This window comes from Melanerpes formicivorus, unplaced genomic scaffold (genome assembly GCF_026170545.1).
Source record: "Melanerpes formicivorus ecotype bairdi unplaced genomic scaffold, bMelFor1.0.p_v2 SCAF_3, whole genome shotgun sequence".
In the NCBI taxonomy this organism is placed as follows: domain Eukaryota; kingdom Metazoa; phylum Chordata; class Aves; order Piciformes; family Picidae; genus Melanerpes; species Melanerpes formicivorus.
In genome coordinates, this window is record NW_027142355.1 from 37,893,604 (window position 1) to 37,912,373 (window position 18,770).

General features: G+C 47.5%; 1 protein-coding gene across 1 annotated transcript; it reads left to right on the forward strand.

Annotated features, from left to right (window-relative positions):
• The first annotated feature begins 1,582 nt into the window (after positions 1 to 1,582).
• RXYLT1 (ribitol xylosyltransferase 1) lies at positions 1,583 to 14,173 on the forward strand. The gene is made up of 6 exons (XM_068170428.1): positions 1,583 to 1,772; positions 2,293 to 2,463; positions 3,437 to 3,539; positions 7,415 to 7,729; positions 10,294 to 10,464; positions 11,608 to 14,173. The coding sequence occupies exons 1-6, from the start codon at positions 1,628 to 1,630 to the stop codon at positions 12,023 to 12,025; spliced, it is 1,323 nt and encodes a 440-aa protein (XP_068026529.1). The 5' UTR covers positions 1,583 to 1,627; the 3' UTR covers positions 12,026 to 14,173.
• Positions 14,174 to 18,770: the final 4,597 nt, after the last annotated feature.

Genomic DNA, 18,770 nt, shown 5'->3' on the forward strand with positions numbered 1-18,770 from the left:
GCTCCCGTCCAAGCCATGGGCTGACAGCTTGGCCAGCAGTTTGCTATGGGGGACGGTGTCAAAGGCCTTGCTGAGGTCCAGGTAGACTACATCCACAGGCCTCCCCACATCCACCAGGCGGGTCACCTGATCATAGGAGATCAGGTTGGTCAGGCAGGACCTGCCCTTCCTAAATCCATGTTGGCTGAGCCTGATCCCTTGGCCATCCTCTAAGTGTTTCAAACTGAAAGAGACTGGACAAAAGCAAGGATTTACTGTATTTTATTTTGGAATAGGTTGCCCAGAGAAGTTGGGGTTGACCCATCATTTGAAGTGTTTGAGGTCAGGCTGGATCTGTGACCTACCTGATCTAGTGAAAGATGTACCTGCCTGTGGCTGGGGGTTTGGACTAGATTTTTAAAGATTCATTCCAATCCACAATATTCTATGGTTCTATGAAATCAGGGTTGCATTTAGGATTAAGACCTGGGCTGGAAGAAAGTGGTATGTCAGGGTAATACAGACAATCAAACAGGGATGTCAAAGTAACAGATTTGTTGCTTCCACTGTGGGTCATCAGGTTAGATTTCTACTTGTGAGTGTGTAAGTAAATTAAATTTAGGAGCTTCACATGGGTTTACTGCAAGCCTATTTCAGGCCTGCTAAAGCAGCTAGGTCCATCAAATAAATTTTACGTCAGGAGTAGTATAAAAGTTAGTGTTTATAAAGGTGAGGGGAGAAAAAACCCAAACAAAAACTAAACACTCAGATCCAGAGCAGGCTGCAGGGTTGTGTGTTGCATTATATTCTGCACTGCTCTAGACTCTCTCAGCTTCGGGAAGGTGAAGGTCACTGTGCTTTTGGCTCCTGTTCATTGTGTTTAAAAACGGGCTAGTAGGGGCTTTACATAAGCAGTAACATCCAGCCTTAACAAAGACACATGAATAGCCTGAAAGGAGATTCATCTCTCTCTTACTATGCAACATGACTCAGTTCAGTTGCTCCAAAGTTTTCCCCAGTATATGAAACTCCTATGATTTGATAGCGCTGTTCACCTATCTATTTGCAACCTAATTACACAATGAATCATACAAATACCGACAGAAGGCTGCTGCTAGCCAAGACCACACTCCCCCCTGCATCCCCCGAGACCCCAAACCGCCCGGCACGGATGAGCGGAGCTTCGTCCCACACGTACAGAATGCTAAGGGTAACATGCGTTTACGTTCGCTCGACAGCCTGAGGTTGCTTGGCGCTCCTGAACCCATCTTCAGTGCGCATCGATCCTGTATTTTCCAAAGTCTTTGGAGCCCTCAAGAGGAGCACACAGCACGGCTGCCTGGGGCACTCCGGCGCGGCCCCGCCTGGGCACCCCGGGGCGGGAGGAGGCCGAGAGTCCTCGGCTCCATGTGCCGAGCCGCTACCGGACGAGCGTCTGCCTACGTTCACCGGGTACCTGAGCCTGCAACGGCTGTGCTCAGGGCGGGCTGCCGCAGCATAGTAAGGCATGGTACGGCGGGCTCCGTGCCCCCTCGGCAGGGGCTGCAGCCCAGGGCCGCAGCAGGCTCCTCCCGCCCTGGCGGGCGCGGCTCCCGCCGCCACCGCCTCGCGGCACCCCCCGCCGGGGCCTCCGCCCGCGCCGGGCGGGATGCGGGGCGCTCGCAAGCGGCTGTGCTCCGCCTTGATCGTCGCTTACGGCCTCTTCTCCCTCTACGCGGCCTACACCGTCTTCCTCCGGCCCCGCCGCCCGTCCGCCCCCCGCCCGTCGCACCGGGACCGGCGCGGCCCGCGAGGTAAGCGCAGCGGCGGGGCCGCCCCAAGCTCCCCCGCCGCGGGCGGGCTGGCCTGGCCTGGCTGCGAGCAGCAGCGGGTTTGATTCAGCGCCGGGGAGCGGCGGCTGTGAGGCGGGGTTGGGGCGGGTTGTCAGCTGCTTGTTCTAGAGCGGCCTCGGTGCCCGCGGCGTGTGTGAGCGGCGGCACCTCGCCCAGCTCTCGGGCCCTGCTTGGAAAGCTCGGGCCGGGCCGAGGGCAGCGCATCTTCCCCCAGCGCCTGCCTTCGGTAGTACCGCGGCAGGCGGCGCCCGGGGGCAGCCTGTCAGGGACAGCAGGGCCGGCGCCAAGCCCCGGTGTGTCCGCGGCCAGGCCTGCGCTGGCGACGGCCATTGCCCCGGGAGGCTGCGGGCTCGGCGGCGGAAGGGCAGGCGGCGCGGCGGGGCTGTGAGCTGCGCCGGCAAACCCAGGAATCCAGAAAAATCGCCGATCTTATAGACTTGGAAATCCCTTCTCATGTAAATTACTCGCTGGGTTTTCTTAGATAATGTTGCCGTGGGAAACGAAGAGTGGAATCCGTGGGAAGTGGACGAGAAAAACGAACTCATTGCTTCTCAGCAGAGATACAAAGCTCATCTGCAGGTGATAAAAAATGCAAGATCTCACCTGGAACAAACCAGTCTTAAAGTACAGATTTGGGGCAAAGCAGCAATTGGTAAGCAGGTGTAATCAATGCCTATTAATCACATAACCTTTCTGATATGGCACCTTTTCTAGTACATAAACTTAGGTACATTATTAAAGAACACGGGTGTCTGTACTTGAAGAGAGTATGAAGGAAGTGATAGCTCTTACTTAAATTTATATTGTTAGCAATATAAGAGGAGTTAGACTCCCACTTTCTTTGGGTCAGTTCTTTTCAAGACTGTTTTTTTACATCTTTTGAGAGAAAATGGCTTAAATGGCAGAAAAGCACAGTTACTTTTTGAATCTGCCTTACAGTACAACACAAGAGCCTCTTATTTGGCTAAACCAGAACAGTTATTTCTGTCCTGTTTACACTTGGTGAAATAAAATATTTTACAGGGGGAAATCATGCATTTTCTGTACTGCAGAGTTACCACCACTGATGAACTTGGAAGTTCTGTTGTGGAAGACAGTGAGTTTCCCCTCTACATAAGTGGAGGGGCCAAAGTCTTCTCAAGCTCTTCAACTACTGCTGGAGAGCTACAGTTGTTCTTAGGTTACCTTTTCTTGAAAATGTAAGATTTCCAGCTTCAGCTGCAATGTAGCATTGTGAAACACATTGGTATATTACACGGTGATGCATTCCATCACAAAAAAATTCATGTGTTACACAAATGCTTAAGAGAAGTGTGCTTAAAATGATGGTGGATATTGGCTTAATTTTAAATGGTATGTGAACGAGAATGAGATGCTAACATAAGTGTTCCTGGGGTGTAACTTCCATTTACTGATGCTTTGACAATCCAAGAATCTTTTTAGATGCCCTGATACGTGAAAAATTCATCTTAACTAATTCCAAATCCTATGGAATTTGAGAAGCAATAACTGTATCGTGTAAGAAACTCTGATGTTTCTTTCCCACAAATGCTTTCATTTGCTAGGGATGAGGAGCGGGTAAGATCTGTGCATTCAAACTCTCTGTTGTATCTTCATTTCTGTAGGTCTTTACCTTTGGCAGCATATTTTTGAAGGGCAGCTTGAGCCAGCTGATGTGACTGCACAGTGGAGAGAAGGAAGCCAAAAGGCAGGAAAAACACATTTCAGGTAGTAACTGCATGATGTGTCCTTTAGTTGTGTTACCTTAAAGAAACAATGCACTGGAAAATTAACATGATGAGATGCAGAGGTGCATTATTTTATCAGATGTCTCCTGCTGTTCGGTTTCTGTTGTATTCAGGTAAGGAGACCTCACTCATAAGCCATTATGAAACCCATAGTCTTTCTGTTTATAACAAAAACAATCTGTGAGACCTGGCATCTGACTGAGTACTTGATTTGCAAAGCAAAATTTTACATGTAAATAGAATAGAATAGAATAGAATAGACCAGGTTAGAAGAGACCTTCAAGATCATCGTGTCCAACCCATCAACCAATCCAACCCACCTAATCAACTAACCCATGCAACCAAGCACCCCATCAAGTCTCCTCCTGAAAACCTCCAATGATGGTGACTCCACCACCTCCCTGGGCAGCCCATTCCAAAGGGCAATCACTCTCTCTGTATAGAACTTCTTCCTAACATCCAGCCTAAACCTCCCCTGGCACAGCCTGAGACTGTGTCCTCTTGTTCTGGTACTGGCTGCCTGGGAGAAGAGACCAACCTCTGCCTGTCTACAACCTCCCTTCAGGTAGTTGTAGAGAGTGATAAGGTCACCCCTGAGTCTCCTCTTCTCCAGGCTAAGCAGCCCCAGCTCCCTCAGTCTTTCCTCATAGGGCTTGTGTTCCAAACCCTCACCAGCATCTTGGCAGTCTCCTTGACAGGGCAATAGAGCTTTCCATTCACAGATCTGGAGAAAGGATGCAATACTTTCCTTGAGCAGGGATCAGTGTGTGGAGTGTGGGTAGGAAAAGGCTTTTTTTTAAATTGCCAGAGTTAAAAATCAGTGATAGTCTATCAGGTAGATTGTTAGATTGTTTTCTCAGTAGGGACCTGCAAGCTTTTGTCAAGCCTTTGCTTTTCATGTTTGTAATATGAAAATAATGTGCTGCACTTAATGAGTCTGTCACTTGACTGACTATGGTTACTTTCTCTCTGATGTGTCTGTTTCAGATGAATAGTAAGCTCATTGTTCCTTAGGGCATGCATCTCTGTGGTGGGTTTAGGAATTACCCCCCAACATAACTGAGCTAAGCTACCAGCTCCAAACTGTAACAATTCTATCAGGGAAATACTTCTAGCATTTAAATGTCTCACTGTTTAGAGGCATGAGGGATAGCATAGTCTGTATTTTAACTTCATCTTGGATACTAGAACCTGTAAAAGTACAAAGTTTAAGTTTGGTGCCAGCATAACAGAGGTTAAATTTTGACGGACTGGTAGGAACTTGTATCAAATACTCCAAGCTGGTGACACATGGGTTTGATGGGTGACCACTAGATGGATAAGGAACTGGCTTGATGGCTGCACCCAAAGAGTGGCTGTCAATGGCTCCATGTCCCAGTGGAGGCCAGGGACAAGCGGAGTCCCTCAGGGATCAGTCCTGGGACCTGTCTTGTTCAACATCTTTGTGGGTGCCATGGACAGTGGCATTGAGTGCACCCTCGGCAAGTTTGCTGATGACACCAAGCTGTGTGGTGCAGCAGACATGCTGGAGGGAAGGGATGCCATCCAGAGGGACCTTGACAGGCTGGAGAGGTGGGCACAAGCCAACCTCATGAGGTTCAACAAGAGCAAGTGCAGGGTCCTGCATCTGGGTCGAGGCAATCCCAGGCACAAATCCAGGCTGGGCAGTGAGTGGCTGGAAAGCAGCCCTGAGGAGAGAGACTTGGGGGTGCTGGTGGAGGAGAAGCTCAACAGGAGCTCTCAGTGTGCACTTGCAGCCCGCAAAGCCAATCAGATCCTGGGCTGCATCAGGAGAAGTGTGGCCAGCAGGTCGAGGGAGGTGATCCTCCCCCTCTGCTCAGCTCTGGTGAGACCCCACCTGGAGTACTGCCTCCGGTTCTGGAGCCCCTATTACAAGAGGGATGTGGAGGTGCTGGAACCTGTCCAGAGAAGGGCCAGGAGGATGATCAGAGGGCTGGAGCACCTCTCCTATGAGGACAGACTGAAGGAGTTGGGGCTGTTCAGTCTGCAGAAGAGAAGGCTCCCAGGTGACCTAATTGTGGCCTTCCAGTATCTGAAGGGGGCCTACAGGAAGGCTGGGGAAGGACTGCTCAGGATCTCAGGTAGTGCTAGGACTAGGGGGAATGGAATGAAGCTGGAGGTGGGGAGATTCAGGCTGGATGTGAGGAGGAGGTTCTTCCCCATGAGAGTGGTGAAGCCCTGGAATGGGTTGTCCAGGGAGGTGGTCGAGGCCCCATCCCTGGAGGTGTTTAAGCCCAGGCTGGATGAGGCTCTGTCCAGCCACAAGGGACACAAGGATCATCTAGTTCCACCCCCGCCCTGCCATGGGCAGGGACACCCCACAAGTTCTTAGAACTTAGTTCTTCACACCCCATGAATTCTTAGAACTCGTAGAATCAATAAGGTTGGAAAAGACCTCAAAGATCATCAAGTCCAACCTGTCACCCAACACCTCATGACTACTAAACCATGGCTTCATTGAGCACATTTGAACTGAAACTAGCTGTCGGTCTCAGCACTTTGTGAGTGAAAACTCATGGTCATTCTGATTTAGTTAAAACCCACGCTTGTTTGAAACGAAGTTTTGCTACTAGCTGGAAGAACTGTAATGCATCAGACCTGAAAAAGCAAACACTTAACTGACTCTTTAAATAACATTTAATTGCTAGGTGGTTTTCCCCTTCATTCTTTCCAAAGCTGTGCAATTACTAATCTTTTGAGTGCAGTCAGTAGTCTGTTAACACAGAAATTAACTGAAAAGCAGGAGCTGGCAAACACCAGCTTCACTGTAGTTCATAAATGGCTGTTATCAGATACTTGTGCATGATCAGTGATTTAATCATTTTGCTGCATAATTGAAATTCCTCTGTTAAATAAACTCTGCAAGGTCTGCAGATGCAATTTTCTGCCTAAAACATTTGTGCTTACTACCTTACCTCAGGAGCCTCAAGTTTGACCTGGGTCACACAAGCCCCATCAGAGACTGGTGCCTTTGATGTTACAGATTCTACTCAGTATCAGATGACACAATAATTTTTTGACCTAACCTTAACCAAAATTACAGAGAAAAGTAGTGTGCTAGATCAGTTAACTGTCCCTCATAGTGATACCTGTTTTATCATAGAATAGTCTGGGCTGGAAGGGACCTTCAGAGCTCATCCAGTCCAACCCCCTCTGCAGTAAGCAGGGATGTACATCCTCAACTAGATCAGGTTGCCCAGAGCCCTGTCAAACCTCACCTTGAATATCTGCAGGGATGGGGCCTCAACCACCTCCCTGGGCAGCCTGTTGCAGTGTTCAAATACCATCATGGCAAAGAACTTGTTCCTAACAGCCAATCTGAATCTACTCTTCCAGATTTTGCAAGTACCTCTCTTGTTCTTGTACAGTGTTCGTTGGTTATTAGTGGAATGAAAAAGTTTGACCTTTGGTGAACATCAAAGTAGAATAGAATAGAATATAGAATAGAATATAGCATAGAATATAGCATAGCATAGCATAGAATAGAATAGAATAGAACAGAACCAGGTTGGAAGAGACCTTCAAGATCAAGTACATCCTTTTTTTTGCAGTTGATTGATTTGGTTTTGACATTTGGGTTTGTTTTTTTTGCAATTTATTGACAAAATACCTTGTTTTCATGTGAGTTTGAATCTCCTTTTTCCTGAGAAAAGACAAAGGTAGTTTTATTGCTGCCTTAAGCTGGCAGGAATAAATGAAGAAATGGTTGCAGTTGCTTTGCAGTATTTCAGTTATTGAAGGAAAAAAAAAAGATCTGGAGTGCCGACTGAGTAGCAAGATAGTTTAGAGGGTTGAAATCAATAATTCATCTACCGTTTGCTTTGGTTTTCCCAGCTTCATCACTGGTCCATCTGTGGTTCCTGGCTACTTCTCGGTTGAAGCTGAAAACGTTGTGCTGGTGCTGAATGGAAGGGAAGCAGCGAAGATCGCTTACGCCACCCAGTGGTTGCGTTACGCGCAGACGTTGATCCAGACTCGGAAAATACAGCGCGTAGCCGTCGTGCTGCTTGGAAATGAGCAGTGCAACAACGAATGGATTCAGCCATACCTGAAAAGAAACGGAGGATTTGTAAATCTCCTCTTCGTTACGTATGACTATGCGTTGGTAAATGACGAAGATGTTTTCCAGTGGCCTTTAGGAGTAGCTACGTAAGTGCCAGAGAGACAAATGACAGTGGAAACTTAATTGTTATGCATGAGTACATCTGAATGGTACTGCTGATACCCAAAACAATTATAGTGAGTAAATTGTAGAACATGTTCCTATTAAAGATTGGAAATGGTATCTAGCAGGAAAAATGATAGCAGGAAAAAAATGCTGGCATTTAAGGAGCTTTACAAAGAAAGAACCTGTCTCTAGTAGGGGTTTATGTTTCTTTATTTTTCCTACAGTGGATTTGTTCTTGAGATTTATCATAACTGCTGAGGTAGTATGTACCAATGACACAGGGATTTAAAGAGTGTCGTTTACCTGGAGCTGAGCAAAGCCTTCGACACTGTCCCACACCACATCCTGGTCTCCAGGCTGGTGACACATGGGTTTGATGGGTAGACCACTAGATGGATAAGGAACTGGCTTGATGGCCACACCCAAAGAGTGGCTGTCAATGGCTCCATGTCCCAGTGGAGGCCAGGGACAAGCAGAGTCCCTCAGGGATCAGTCCTGGGACCTGTCTTGTTCAACATCTGTGTGGGTGCCATGGACAGTGGCATTGAGTGCACCCTCAGCAAGTTTGCTGATGACACCAAGCTGTGTGGTGCAGCAGACATGCTGGAGGGAAGGGAGGCCATCCAGAGGGACCTTGACAGGCTGGAGAGGTGGGCACAAGCCAACCTCATGAGGTTCAACAAGAGCAAGTGCAGGGTCCTGCATCTGGGTCGAGGCAATGCCAGGCACAAATCCAGGCTGGGCAGTGAGTGGCTGGAAAGCAGCCCTGAGGAGAGAGACTTGGGGGTGCTGGTGCACAAAAAGCTCAACATGAGCTCTCAGTGTGCACTTGCAGCCCGCAAAGCCAATCAGATCGTGGGCTGCATCAGGAGAAGTGTGGCCAGCAGGTCGAGGGAGGTGATCCTCCCCCTCTACTCAGCCCTGGGGAGACCCCACCTGGAGTACTGCCTCCAGTTCTGGAGCCCCTATTACAAGAGGGATGTGGAGGTGCTGGAAGGTGTCCAGAGAAGGGCCAGGAGGATGATCAGAGGGCTGGAGCACCTCTCCTATGAGGACAGACTGAAGGAGTTGGGGCTGTTCAGTCTGGAGAAGAGAAGGCTCCGAGGTGACCTAATTGTGGCCTTCCAGTGTCTGAAGGGGGCCTACAGGAAGGCTGGGGAAGGACTTCTCAGGATCTCAGGTAGTGATAGGACTAGGGGGAATGGAATGAAGCTGGAGGTGGGGAGATTCAGGCTGGATGTGAGGAGGAAGTTCTTCCCCATGAGAGTGGTGAAGCCCTGGAATGGGTTGTCCAGGGAGGTAGTCGAGGCCCCGTCCCTGGGGGTGTTTAAGAGCAGGCTGGATGAGGCTCTGGCCAGCCTGATCTAGTGTGAGGTGTCCCTGCCCATGGCAGGGGGGTTGGAACTAGATGATCCTTGTGGTCCCTTCCAACCCTGAATGATACTATGATACTATGTTTATGTAATTTAAGTTCCAAGTGCTGCTTGTTTAAGAAAGGGAAGGGGTAGCACTGGTTAAACCTCTGCTATGGCTCTCTGAAGGAAACTGTATGCCTCCCGTTTGGAATTAGTATACTCCAGTGTCACAGTGACGTAAGACAGATAACTGCTTACTCACAGAAACATTTTTGTTACACTTACAACTCAGTGTATTTATGTGAAGTAGGTAAAGGTTTAGTTCAGTTGGATGCATTTTTACTCCTCACTAACACTAGTGTTTTAGCTGCTTGTATAAGATTAAAAGCATGCAGGATTCTTTTCATACTTGTGCTGGATTTGAATTCAATATCCTGTGTTGAGCTAGTTGACAAACTACATGAAATTTTTATACATAGCTTGAACTTGCTCAGTGTCAGTAAAACACACTAAATTTGGATTCTTAGTGGTGTTGGAGACTCATGGCAGTGGAAGTCCCTGAGCAAAAAGAAGATGAGTTTTGATGCGACAAGCAAAAAAAACCCAGCAGCGGTTATAACTGTCAACTGGGGTGCAAAGGTGCATGGAGAAAGATAGATCTGGTGTCAGAATGGGACTCTGCAGTCCTTGCACACCAACATGTGTAAAAATTGGGGTTAATTGTATGACAGTGTATGAAGTCCACCCAGCTCAGAGTGAGATTTTCCCTTTGATAGGTTACCAGTGGTATTTGCAGGTGATGAGCATTGCCAGAGATGATGGTAAGTAACCTAGGCAGTTTGGTCAAAACCAGCAGTTGTGTCCAGGCAGCTGCTCTTCAAAAAAGGCATGTTTGCCAAGACATTTTTAAACATGCACACATACTACCTCTGATGTTGAAAGGAGACTTAAGTACTCTGGAAATTGCCTGAAGAGGGTGGCATGGGGGCAAAGGGAATACAGACCAACTTTTAGGACAGAACTCGCACCAGCCTGCTTGTTGGTCTTCCTGTGCTTATAGATGTGGATTGGCAACACATTAAGTGCTTTGAATCTGCTGCAGTGAAGATCAAATGGTGCAAAATAGTTGTTTTGCTTTGTTTTTCTTTGACATAAAACATACAGTCTAATGTATACATTCTTTTTTACAGCTACAGAAACTTTCCAGTTGTAGAACCCAGCTGGTCAATGCTGCGTGATCCACGACCCTACCTGTGTAATTTCTTAGGAACAGTTTATAAGAACTCTTCAAGGGAAACCCTAATAGAAATTCTGAAGCAGGATGAATTTAACAAACTTTGCTGGATTGCAGCCAGAGAACAGTAAGATTTTTATGCACACTTTTTTCACCTGGTTCACTTATTACCAATCTGTTCTTGAGTGTTATAAAATAGGTCAAATAACGTTAACCAGGTGTGGTTAAAACAGAGAGCAAGGTGAGATTCTTTGTGTAGGTCTTCATAATATCATAGCCTTTCTGTTGCTATATTTTACATAAAGAGTTAGTACATAGAAAAATCTCCTATACATACTACATACATGGCCCAGGCAGCCAGGAGGGCCAATGGCATCCTGGCCTGCATCAGGAACAGTGTGGCCAGCAGGAGCAGGGAGGTCATTCTGCCCCTGTACACTGCACTGGTTAGGCCACACCTCGAGTCCTGTGTCCAGTTCTGGGCCCCTCAGTTTAGGAAGGAGGTTGACTTGCTGGAGCGTGTCCAGAGAAGGGCAACAAAGTTGGTGAGGGGTTTGGAACACAGCCCTGTGAGGAGAGGCTGAGGGAGCTGGGGTTGCTTAGCCTGGAGCAGAGGAGACTCAGGGGTGACCTTATCACTCTCTACAACTACCTGAAAGGAAGTTGTAAACAGGCAGAGGTTGGTCTCTTCTCCCAGGCAGCCAGCACCAGAACAAGAGGACACAGTCTCAGGCTGTGCCAGGGGAGGTTCAGGCTGGAGGTCAGGAGGAAGTTTTACACAGAGAGAGTGATTGCCCATTGGAATGGGCTGCCTGGGGAGGTGGTGGAGTCGCCATCGCTGGAGGTGTTCAGGAGGAGACTTGTCAGGGTGCTTGGTTGCATGGGTTAGTTGGTTGGGTGGTGTTGGATGATAGGTTGGATGCGATGATCTTGAAGGTTTCTTCCAACTTGGTCTGTTCTATTCTATCCTATTCTATCCTATTCTATCCTATTCTATCCTGTTCTGTTCTGTTCTATTCTATAACTAAAAGAATGCTGCAATCTATTTTTAACAGTGACATTTGCAATAAATCTTTAGAAGACCCTTTGAGAATAGTTGTGACTAAAAGTAAAAGCCTATTGATGGTGTGTGTGGTATAAAATTCTCAACACTGGCAGCATTTTCAGTTCTATCAATAATTGAAACCAAAACATTTCTTTAGTGTTGTTTTTTTTTCAGCGTGGTGCCTGTGGGGAAAAATGTTCATCCTCAACTCCTTTACTTTCCTAGGTGGCAGCCTCAAGAAACAAATGAAAGTTTCAAGAACTATCAAGATGCCTTGCTGCAGAGTGACTTGACATTGTGCCCAGTGGGGGTGAACACAGAGTGCTATAGGATTTATGAGGCTTGTTCGTCGGGATCCCTGCCTGTCGTAGAAGATGTAATGACGCCGGGTGGCTGCGGAAATTCATCGGTGCGCCGCAGCGCTCCGTTACAACTCCTGAAAACCATGGGGGCTCCATTTATCTTTATTAAAAACTGGAAAGAGCTTCCTGCTGTTCTAGAGAAGGAAAAAAAAATGAGTTTACAGGAAAAGACTGACAGGAGAAAAAAGCTTCTAGAATGGTATCAAAACTTCAAGGCAGCGATGAGCCACAAGTTCATTAATACTCTGGAAAATTCATTTTTGCCCAGTGGTAAGGGATAAATTGTCCCTTTGGAAAATCTGGAGTAGATTGAGAAAGTTTGATGTCTGTTAAGCTTCCAGGGAAGCTTTTATTCAAAAGAAATCTCACAGGGCAGATGCATTCCTTTTGAAGTCAACAGAACTGCGCTAGCTCGGCGAAGACACACCTTTGGCACTCCGTCCTTAACAATCTTCAGCGAGGCTGTTGACTTGGCAGGATGGTGGTCTGTAAGGATGGCAGTTTCAGTGCTGTGTTTAAGATTTCCATGTTGGATTGTGTCCTGATGATTGGTTTTGTTTATTTGTTTTCTTTGTAGGAGGATGTCTTTGAGCATGTGAACTTGTTAGAATCTAACATGAGCACCGCAGCTGTGTTTGAGGGAAAGAGAGGAATGAAAGCTGGCTGGTACGCAGAGTAATGCATTATGTGGATGAAAAAAAGAAGTATGATTATAGCAAAGGTTTAGCACAGTTTTTTAAGATACATCCTGGTAAGTGCTTGTTCTGAAAATGTGAACTGTTAACTTGATTGCTGTCTCATTTCCAAGGAAGTGGTCATAAAGCTAACTAAAAACTGTGGAATAAAAGTGTGTATTTCAGGGTAAAAACTGAGCTCTGTCTTAAGACCTATTTCATAGCAGTGTATTTCCCCTTAAATCTCAGAGAGCAAAATTTCATTCCTCCAGTTCCGTTATGTCTTGGGACAGACATTTCTGAAGTTCTTCCATGGGAGCATTTGTTACCTGCAGCTACAGCTGCACATCCTGAACACCAGACCTTAAACATGAGTCTGCTTGTTGCTGATCTGATTTCTCAAAATCTGCTGAAGTTTGTCAGCTCCAGAGGATGGCAGAAGCATAGTGTTGTGTGTTTGTAATACTACATGTCCCACAAACAGTTGTGATGGTTTTCATTCAATGTGGCCCAGAGGCCCTGTTATGTTGTGCCTGAGAAAGGAGGCTGTGCTGTTACCTTTGTGTTCAGCTGAGCAGTGTTGCTGCAGAGCTGGGGTTTCTGTTTTGAGTATCAGCAAGCCATGTGGGTTCATTCTCTTGGAGGAACCAGAAGCCAATGCAGCTGTACTGCTAAAGAATACTCATTTGTGTAGTGATACTGCCTGGTTCTGGAATAGGTATTTCACAAGAACACTTCTGTGGGTATCTATTGAGTTCTGCATACTTTCTGTGTGAAAACCTAGACCAAACCAGGGAAGGGATTGTATGCCTGTAGTTGGTGCTGTACTTCACATACTGTGTTCAGTTTTCAGCCTCTCAGTACATGAAGGATGTTGAAGTGCAGGAATGAGGGAGCTGGGATTATTTAGCCTGGAGAAGAGGAGGCTCAGGGGAGACCTTATTGCTGTCTATAGCTACCTGAGGGGTGGTTGTAGCTGGGAGGGAGTTGGTCTGTTCTCCCAGGCATCAGCACAAGAACAAGAGGACACAGTCTCAAGCTGCACCAGGGGAAGTATAGGCTCAAGGTGAGGAGAAAGTTCTTCACAGAGAGAGTTGTTAGCCATTGGAATGTGCTGCCCAGGGAGGTGGTGGAGTCACCGTCCCTGGAGGTGTTCAAGAGGGGATTGGACATGGCACTTGGTGCCATGGTTTAGTAGTCATGAGGTCTTGGGTGACAGGCTGGACTCAATGATCTTTGAGGTCTTTTCCAACCTTACTGATTATATGAGTTTGTCCAGAAAAGGGCAACAAGACTGTCTTGGACCTTGTTAGACCAAGTTTCCAGTAAATTTCCTTACTGAGGATCTGCAGTAGCTATCTGTGCAGTAGTACACAGTGCTTAGAGGAGGCTTGAGTATCTGCAGTAGTGAAATAAGTCAGTCACGTTTTATCTCTATGTAGCTGGTTGTTGATACTTTCCATTCACCTGCTTCAGTCCAGCAGGAATTACTGCTAAAAGTTTTTTCTATTTTATTTCTTGTGGTGGAGCAAAGGGGGACCTTGACAGACTGGACAGATGGGCAGAGGCCAGTGGGATGGCATTGAACAAGTCCAAGTGCCGAGTGCTGCACTTTGGCTACGGCAATCCCATGCAGAGCTACAGGCTGGGGTCGGAGTGGCTGAGAGCTCCCAAACAGAGAGGGACCTGGGGGTGCTGATTGACAGCCACCTGAAAATGAGCCAGCAGTGTGCCCAGGTGGCCAAGAGGGCCAATGGCATCCTGCATTAGGAACAGTGTGGCCAGCAGGAGCAGGGAAGTCATTGTGCCCCTGTACTCTGCTCTGGTTAGGCCGCACCTTGAGTCCTGTGTCCAGTTCTGGGCCCCTCAGTTTAAGAAGGACATCGAAACACTTGAGCGTGTCCAGAGAAGGGCAACAAGGCTGGGGAGAGGCCTTGAGCACAGCCCTGTGAGGAGAGGCTGAGGGAGCTGGGATTGTTTAGCCTGGAGAAGAGGAGGCTCAGGGGAGACCTCATTGCCCTCTAAAACTACCTGAAAGGTGGTTGTAGCCAGGAAGGAGTTGGTCTCTTCTCCCAGGCAAGCAGCACCAGAACAAGGGGACACAGTCTCAAGCTGCGCCAGGGGAGGTTTAGACTCGAGGTGAGGAGGAAGTTCTTCACCGAGCGAGTCGTTCGTCATTGGAATGTGCTGCCCAGGGAGGTGGTGGAGTCACCGTCCCTGGAGGCGTTCAAGAGGAGATTGGACGTGGCCCTTGGTGCCATGGTCTAGTCATGGGGTCTGTGTTGATAGGTTGGACTCGATGATCCTCGAGGTCTCTTCCACCCTTGGCAATGCTGTGATACTGTGTTGAGGGATTTTCTGGCTTTCTGAGTTCACAAAGGTAAGATAGATAGTTTGTACAATGAGCCCTTCTGGGATCATTCTGTGGTGATGCTATAAAAACCATGCTGTGCAGCAAAAGTGACAGTGGTTCCAAACTCTTCTCCTCATCCCTGCTTATGCAGTTACAAACAATTGCATGAATTTCTTGCTACTCATCAGCTGATGAATCATGGCTGATGATCCTTTTGATAGAGAAAGAGCTTGCAAAAGGCCACGTTACCAACAGATGCTTAAACTCTTTGGGTGGGTCACATCTCAGGATTTCTGAAGTGTCTCTTGAACAAGAAGACCAATAAATGAGTGACGTGTTTTCATCTTGTAAGTATAAATTCCTTTCACATCTTTACTACCAATCTGAGCCTGGAGTGCTGCTTAGAGTGTTACAATCTCTCCATGTGACTCTAGCCTTCAAGAATGTAATAGCTGAAAAAGTACTAGAGATGAAATCCAAGGGCCAGGAGGAATGCTGATGAGAAAAAGATGAATGCCTTTGTACATTTCTGATGTGCTTAATGCAAAGTGTTTAAGAGGAAAAGCATCTGTGTTCCAGAGGGGATTGGACGTGGCACTTGGTGCCATGGTCTAATCATGGGGTCTGTGGTGACAGGTTGGACTCGATGATCTTTGAGGTCTCTTCCAACCTTGGTGATGTTGTGATCTGAGACCTGGAACTGCATGGCAGTAAACTGGTTTCCTAACAGGCTCTGTAACATTAGTCCTTAGGATCTGGTGTTGGAGTGTGGCTTTCATTTTAAGTGTCTGTGATTCAAGATCCCATAAAGAGGCTTCAGTCTTCAGAGAAAGCTTCTACAGATGTTGTGAATTAATAACCCCTTAAGATTCCTGTAGTTGGGTACCCCAAAGCCACTGTCTGGTTCTGAGGGACTGGCCACACAGCCAGGTATTTGTACAGTAGCAGCTTTACTGTTCAGTTAAGCTCAGAACAAGTAAAAGGAAAACAGTGACAAATCTCTTGTCCTCCTGCCCCACTATTATCTATTTAAGAGTTAATGTAAGAGAGCAGATGTTTGCATTGAGTTCTCAGAACTTTTATTCCAGTTTAAAAGGTGGAAAGTATCTCATCAGTGGAGATTACAGCATCCACAATGGTCTGGGAACCCAGCAACAACCTCTTTCTGACTTTCAGGCGTGGAACAGGCTTCAGCCTGTTTAATATATCCAAAAACTCAGGCTGGCAATTAGCCAGTTTCACAAAGTGACTCACATTTTAGCCAGATGTGATGTCAGCCATAGGCCTACATATGGTTAAAAGGACAGACATTTTCAAGGGCTGCTTTCTAAGGAGGGAAGTGAGCTCTGGTGAGACCCCACCTGGAGTACTGCCTCCAGTTCTGGAGCCCCTATTACATGAGGGATATGGACGTGCTGGAGGGTGTCCAGAGAAGGGCCACGAGGATGATCAGAGGGCTGGAGCACCTCTCCTGTGAGGACAGACTGAAGGAGTTGGGGCTGTTCAGTCTGGAGAAGAGAAGGCTCCCAGGTGACCTAATTGTGGCCTTCCAGTATCTGAAGGGGGCCTACAGGAAGGCTGGGGAGAGACTGCTCAGGATCTCAGGTAGTGATAGGACTAGGGGGAATGGAATGAAGCTGGAGGTGGGGAGATTCAGGCTGGATGTGAGGAGGAGGTTCTTTACCATGAGAGTGGTGAAGCCCTGGAATGGGTTGTCCAGGGAGGTGGTTGAGGCCCCGTCCCTGGAGGTGTTTATGACCAGGCTGGATGAGGCTCTGGCCAGGCTGATCTAGTGTGGGGTGTCCCTGCCCATGGCAGGGGGGTTGGAACTAGATGATCCTTGGGGTCCCTTCCAACCCTGACTGATACTATGATACCTCCTACTTCTTTTGAGTGCCCCAGTAGCACAGGCTCTGCTCTTCAGGGGTTCTTCCCTGAACACCCTTGGTAGCTGAGTGCAACTCAGTGAACTCTGCTCCACCACAGTACAGGGTGTTTCTCATCCATAGTCCCAGAACACAGATGTGTTTGGTCAAGCATGCCATGAAATAACATGACTCATTCTCTCAGCCAATCTTACACCAGCTTAAACTGAGCTAGACAGTTGTAGGTAAGTATCCTTGTGACCTGATTTTACTGACCCTTTTTTGATATGTTTATTCTCAGATTACAGCAAGGATAGGTAGGGATGTAATTGCCTTGTCCCCATGGAGAATTTCTTCCAGGTACCAAATCTCAGCATAAATGTAGTTAGGTTTTTGCTGAATTTCTGCCTTAACAAACTCCTGCTGTTAACACAGCATGCTGCCAAAGTATCTCTCTGTAGGGTATTACATCATCTGAGTGCTTGTTCCTTAAACATTGATAGCCTGTTGGTTAGGATTTTGGATGGTATGCAAAGTTGAGTGGAAAGAGTCATGTTTGTGGGAGCAGAAAGGACAACAGAGTTGTACAGCAAGGAGGGCTCTTCAGTCCCACAGTGAAACTTCACATGCAGCTCTAGATACCTGAACACAGCATATGGTGTTCCACACCAAAGTCTTAAGACACTGTCTCATAACTTTTGAGATCTGAATTCAGTTCCTCACAATACAAATTACCAGGGGCCAAGCTCACCAGAGGATATTCACATCCAGTGCAAAACCTAAGGCTTGTCAGTTCTGCTTAGCTTAACTGTCCAAAGGACTAATCCTTTGAACTACTGCTGAACAGCCTGTGGTGCTTGGCCCACTGGTGAGCTGTGAAACACCACAAAGCAGACCTGAAAAGGGCTGCTGTTTTGCTTCTTCATTGTGAATGCACATTTCCCAGATGCAGATAAATGAAGATCCCCCTGATGCACATTGTTGGCAGTGAAACAGCAGCACTTTGCTTTCAGTAAAGCTTTTACAAACATAAAATACTAGTTTGTTACAATATTTACCTATATGGTAACTATCATTTTCTCCATCATCAAAGAGCACTATGGTGTAAGGTGGAGGCTAGGCTTTCCCCTGACACTATCATGTACTCCCTTGGCTTAAAACCTTCTGGTTAGCTGCAGCAGGTTTCTCTCACCAGAGGAAGTTCTTCTGCACCCCTCAGTTTCCAGGTCTGGTCATAGTATCATAGTATCTATCAGGGTTGGAAGGGACCACAAGGATCATCTAGTTCCAACCCCCCTGCCATGGGCAGGGACACCCCACACTACATCAGCCTGGCCAGAGCCTCAGCCAGCCTGGGCTTAAACACCTCCAGGGACAGGGCCTCAACCACCTCCCTGGACAACCCATTCCAGGGCTTCACCACTCTCATGGTGAAGAACCTCCTCCTCACATCCAGCCTGAATCTCCCCACCTCCAGCTTCATTCCATTCCCCCTAGTCCTATCACTACCTGAGATCCTGAGCAGTCCCTCCCCAGCCTTCCTGTAGGCCCCCTTCAGGTACTGGAAGGCCACAATTAGGTCACCTGGGAGCCTTCTCTTCTGCAGACTGAACAGCCCCAACTCCTTCAGTCTGTCCTCACAGGAGAGGTGCTCCAGCCCTCTGATCATCCTTGTGGCCCTTCTCTGGACACGTTCCAGCACCTCCAGATCCCTCTTGTAATAGGGGCTCCAGAACTGGACACAGTAGATGGTCAGAGATGAATGACTCCACATTTATCTCCAGCTGAATGCCGCTCTTCAAGCTAGGTATTTTCATGCTGCACATGTTCACAGCATGCCACATTGACACCTCTGGGGTTGGACTCTTCAGAAAGAAAAGGCAACTGGTTTTGTTCACAAAGCAGCACTTGGGAAGGAGGGGATCATGCCTGTCCTTTCATGTTACCGTTTGGGCGCGAGAGCACTTCCCCAAGGTGTGTTAAAATTGGGTTCATTTCCCTTCTCCACTTGTGAAAACTTGAACCCACATGTTCCAGCTCCCACAATGAAAACTACTACTAAGGGTAGACTGGAGTCAGCCTTTCTCCATTTAAAGTCATCCCACTCTTCACAAAACCTTCAGCATTCACTGGG

Excerpts from the sequence above, each read along its gene's own strand:
- RXYLT1 (XM_068170428.1), top strand. The coding sequence starts at position 1,628 with ATGCGGGGCGCTCGCAAGCGGCTGTGCTCCGCCTTGATCGTCGCTTAC. Across the intron at positions 1,773-2,292 it reads GGACCGGCGCGGCCCGCGAG|ATAATGTTGCCGTGGGAAAC; the intron begins GTAAGCGCAGCG and ends GGGTTTTCTTAG. Across the intron at positions 2,464-3,436 it reads TTGGGGCAAAGCAGCAATTG|GTCTTTACCTTTGGCAGCAT; the intron begins GTAAGCAGGTGT and ends TCATTTCTGTAG.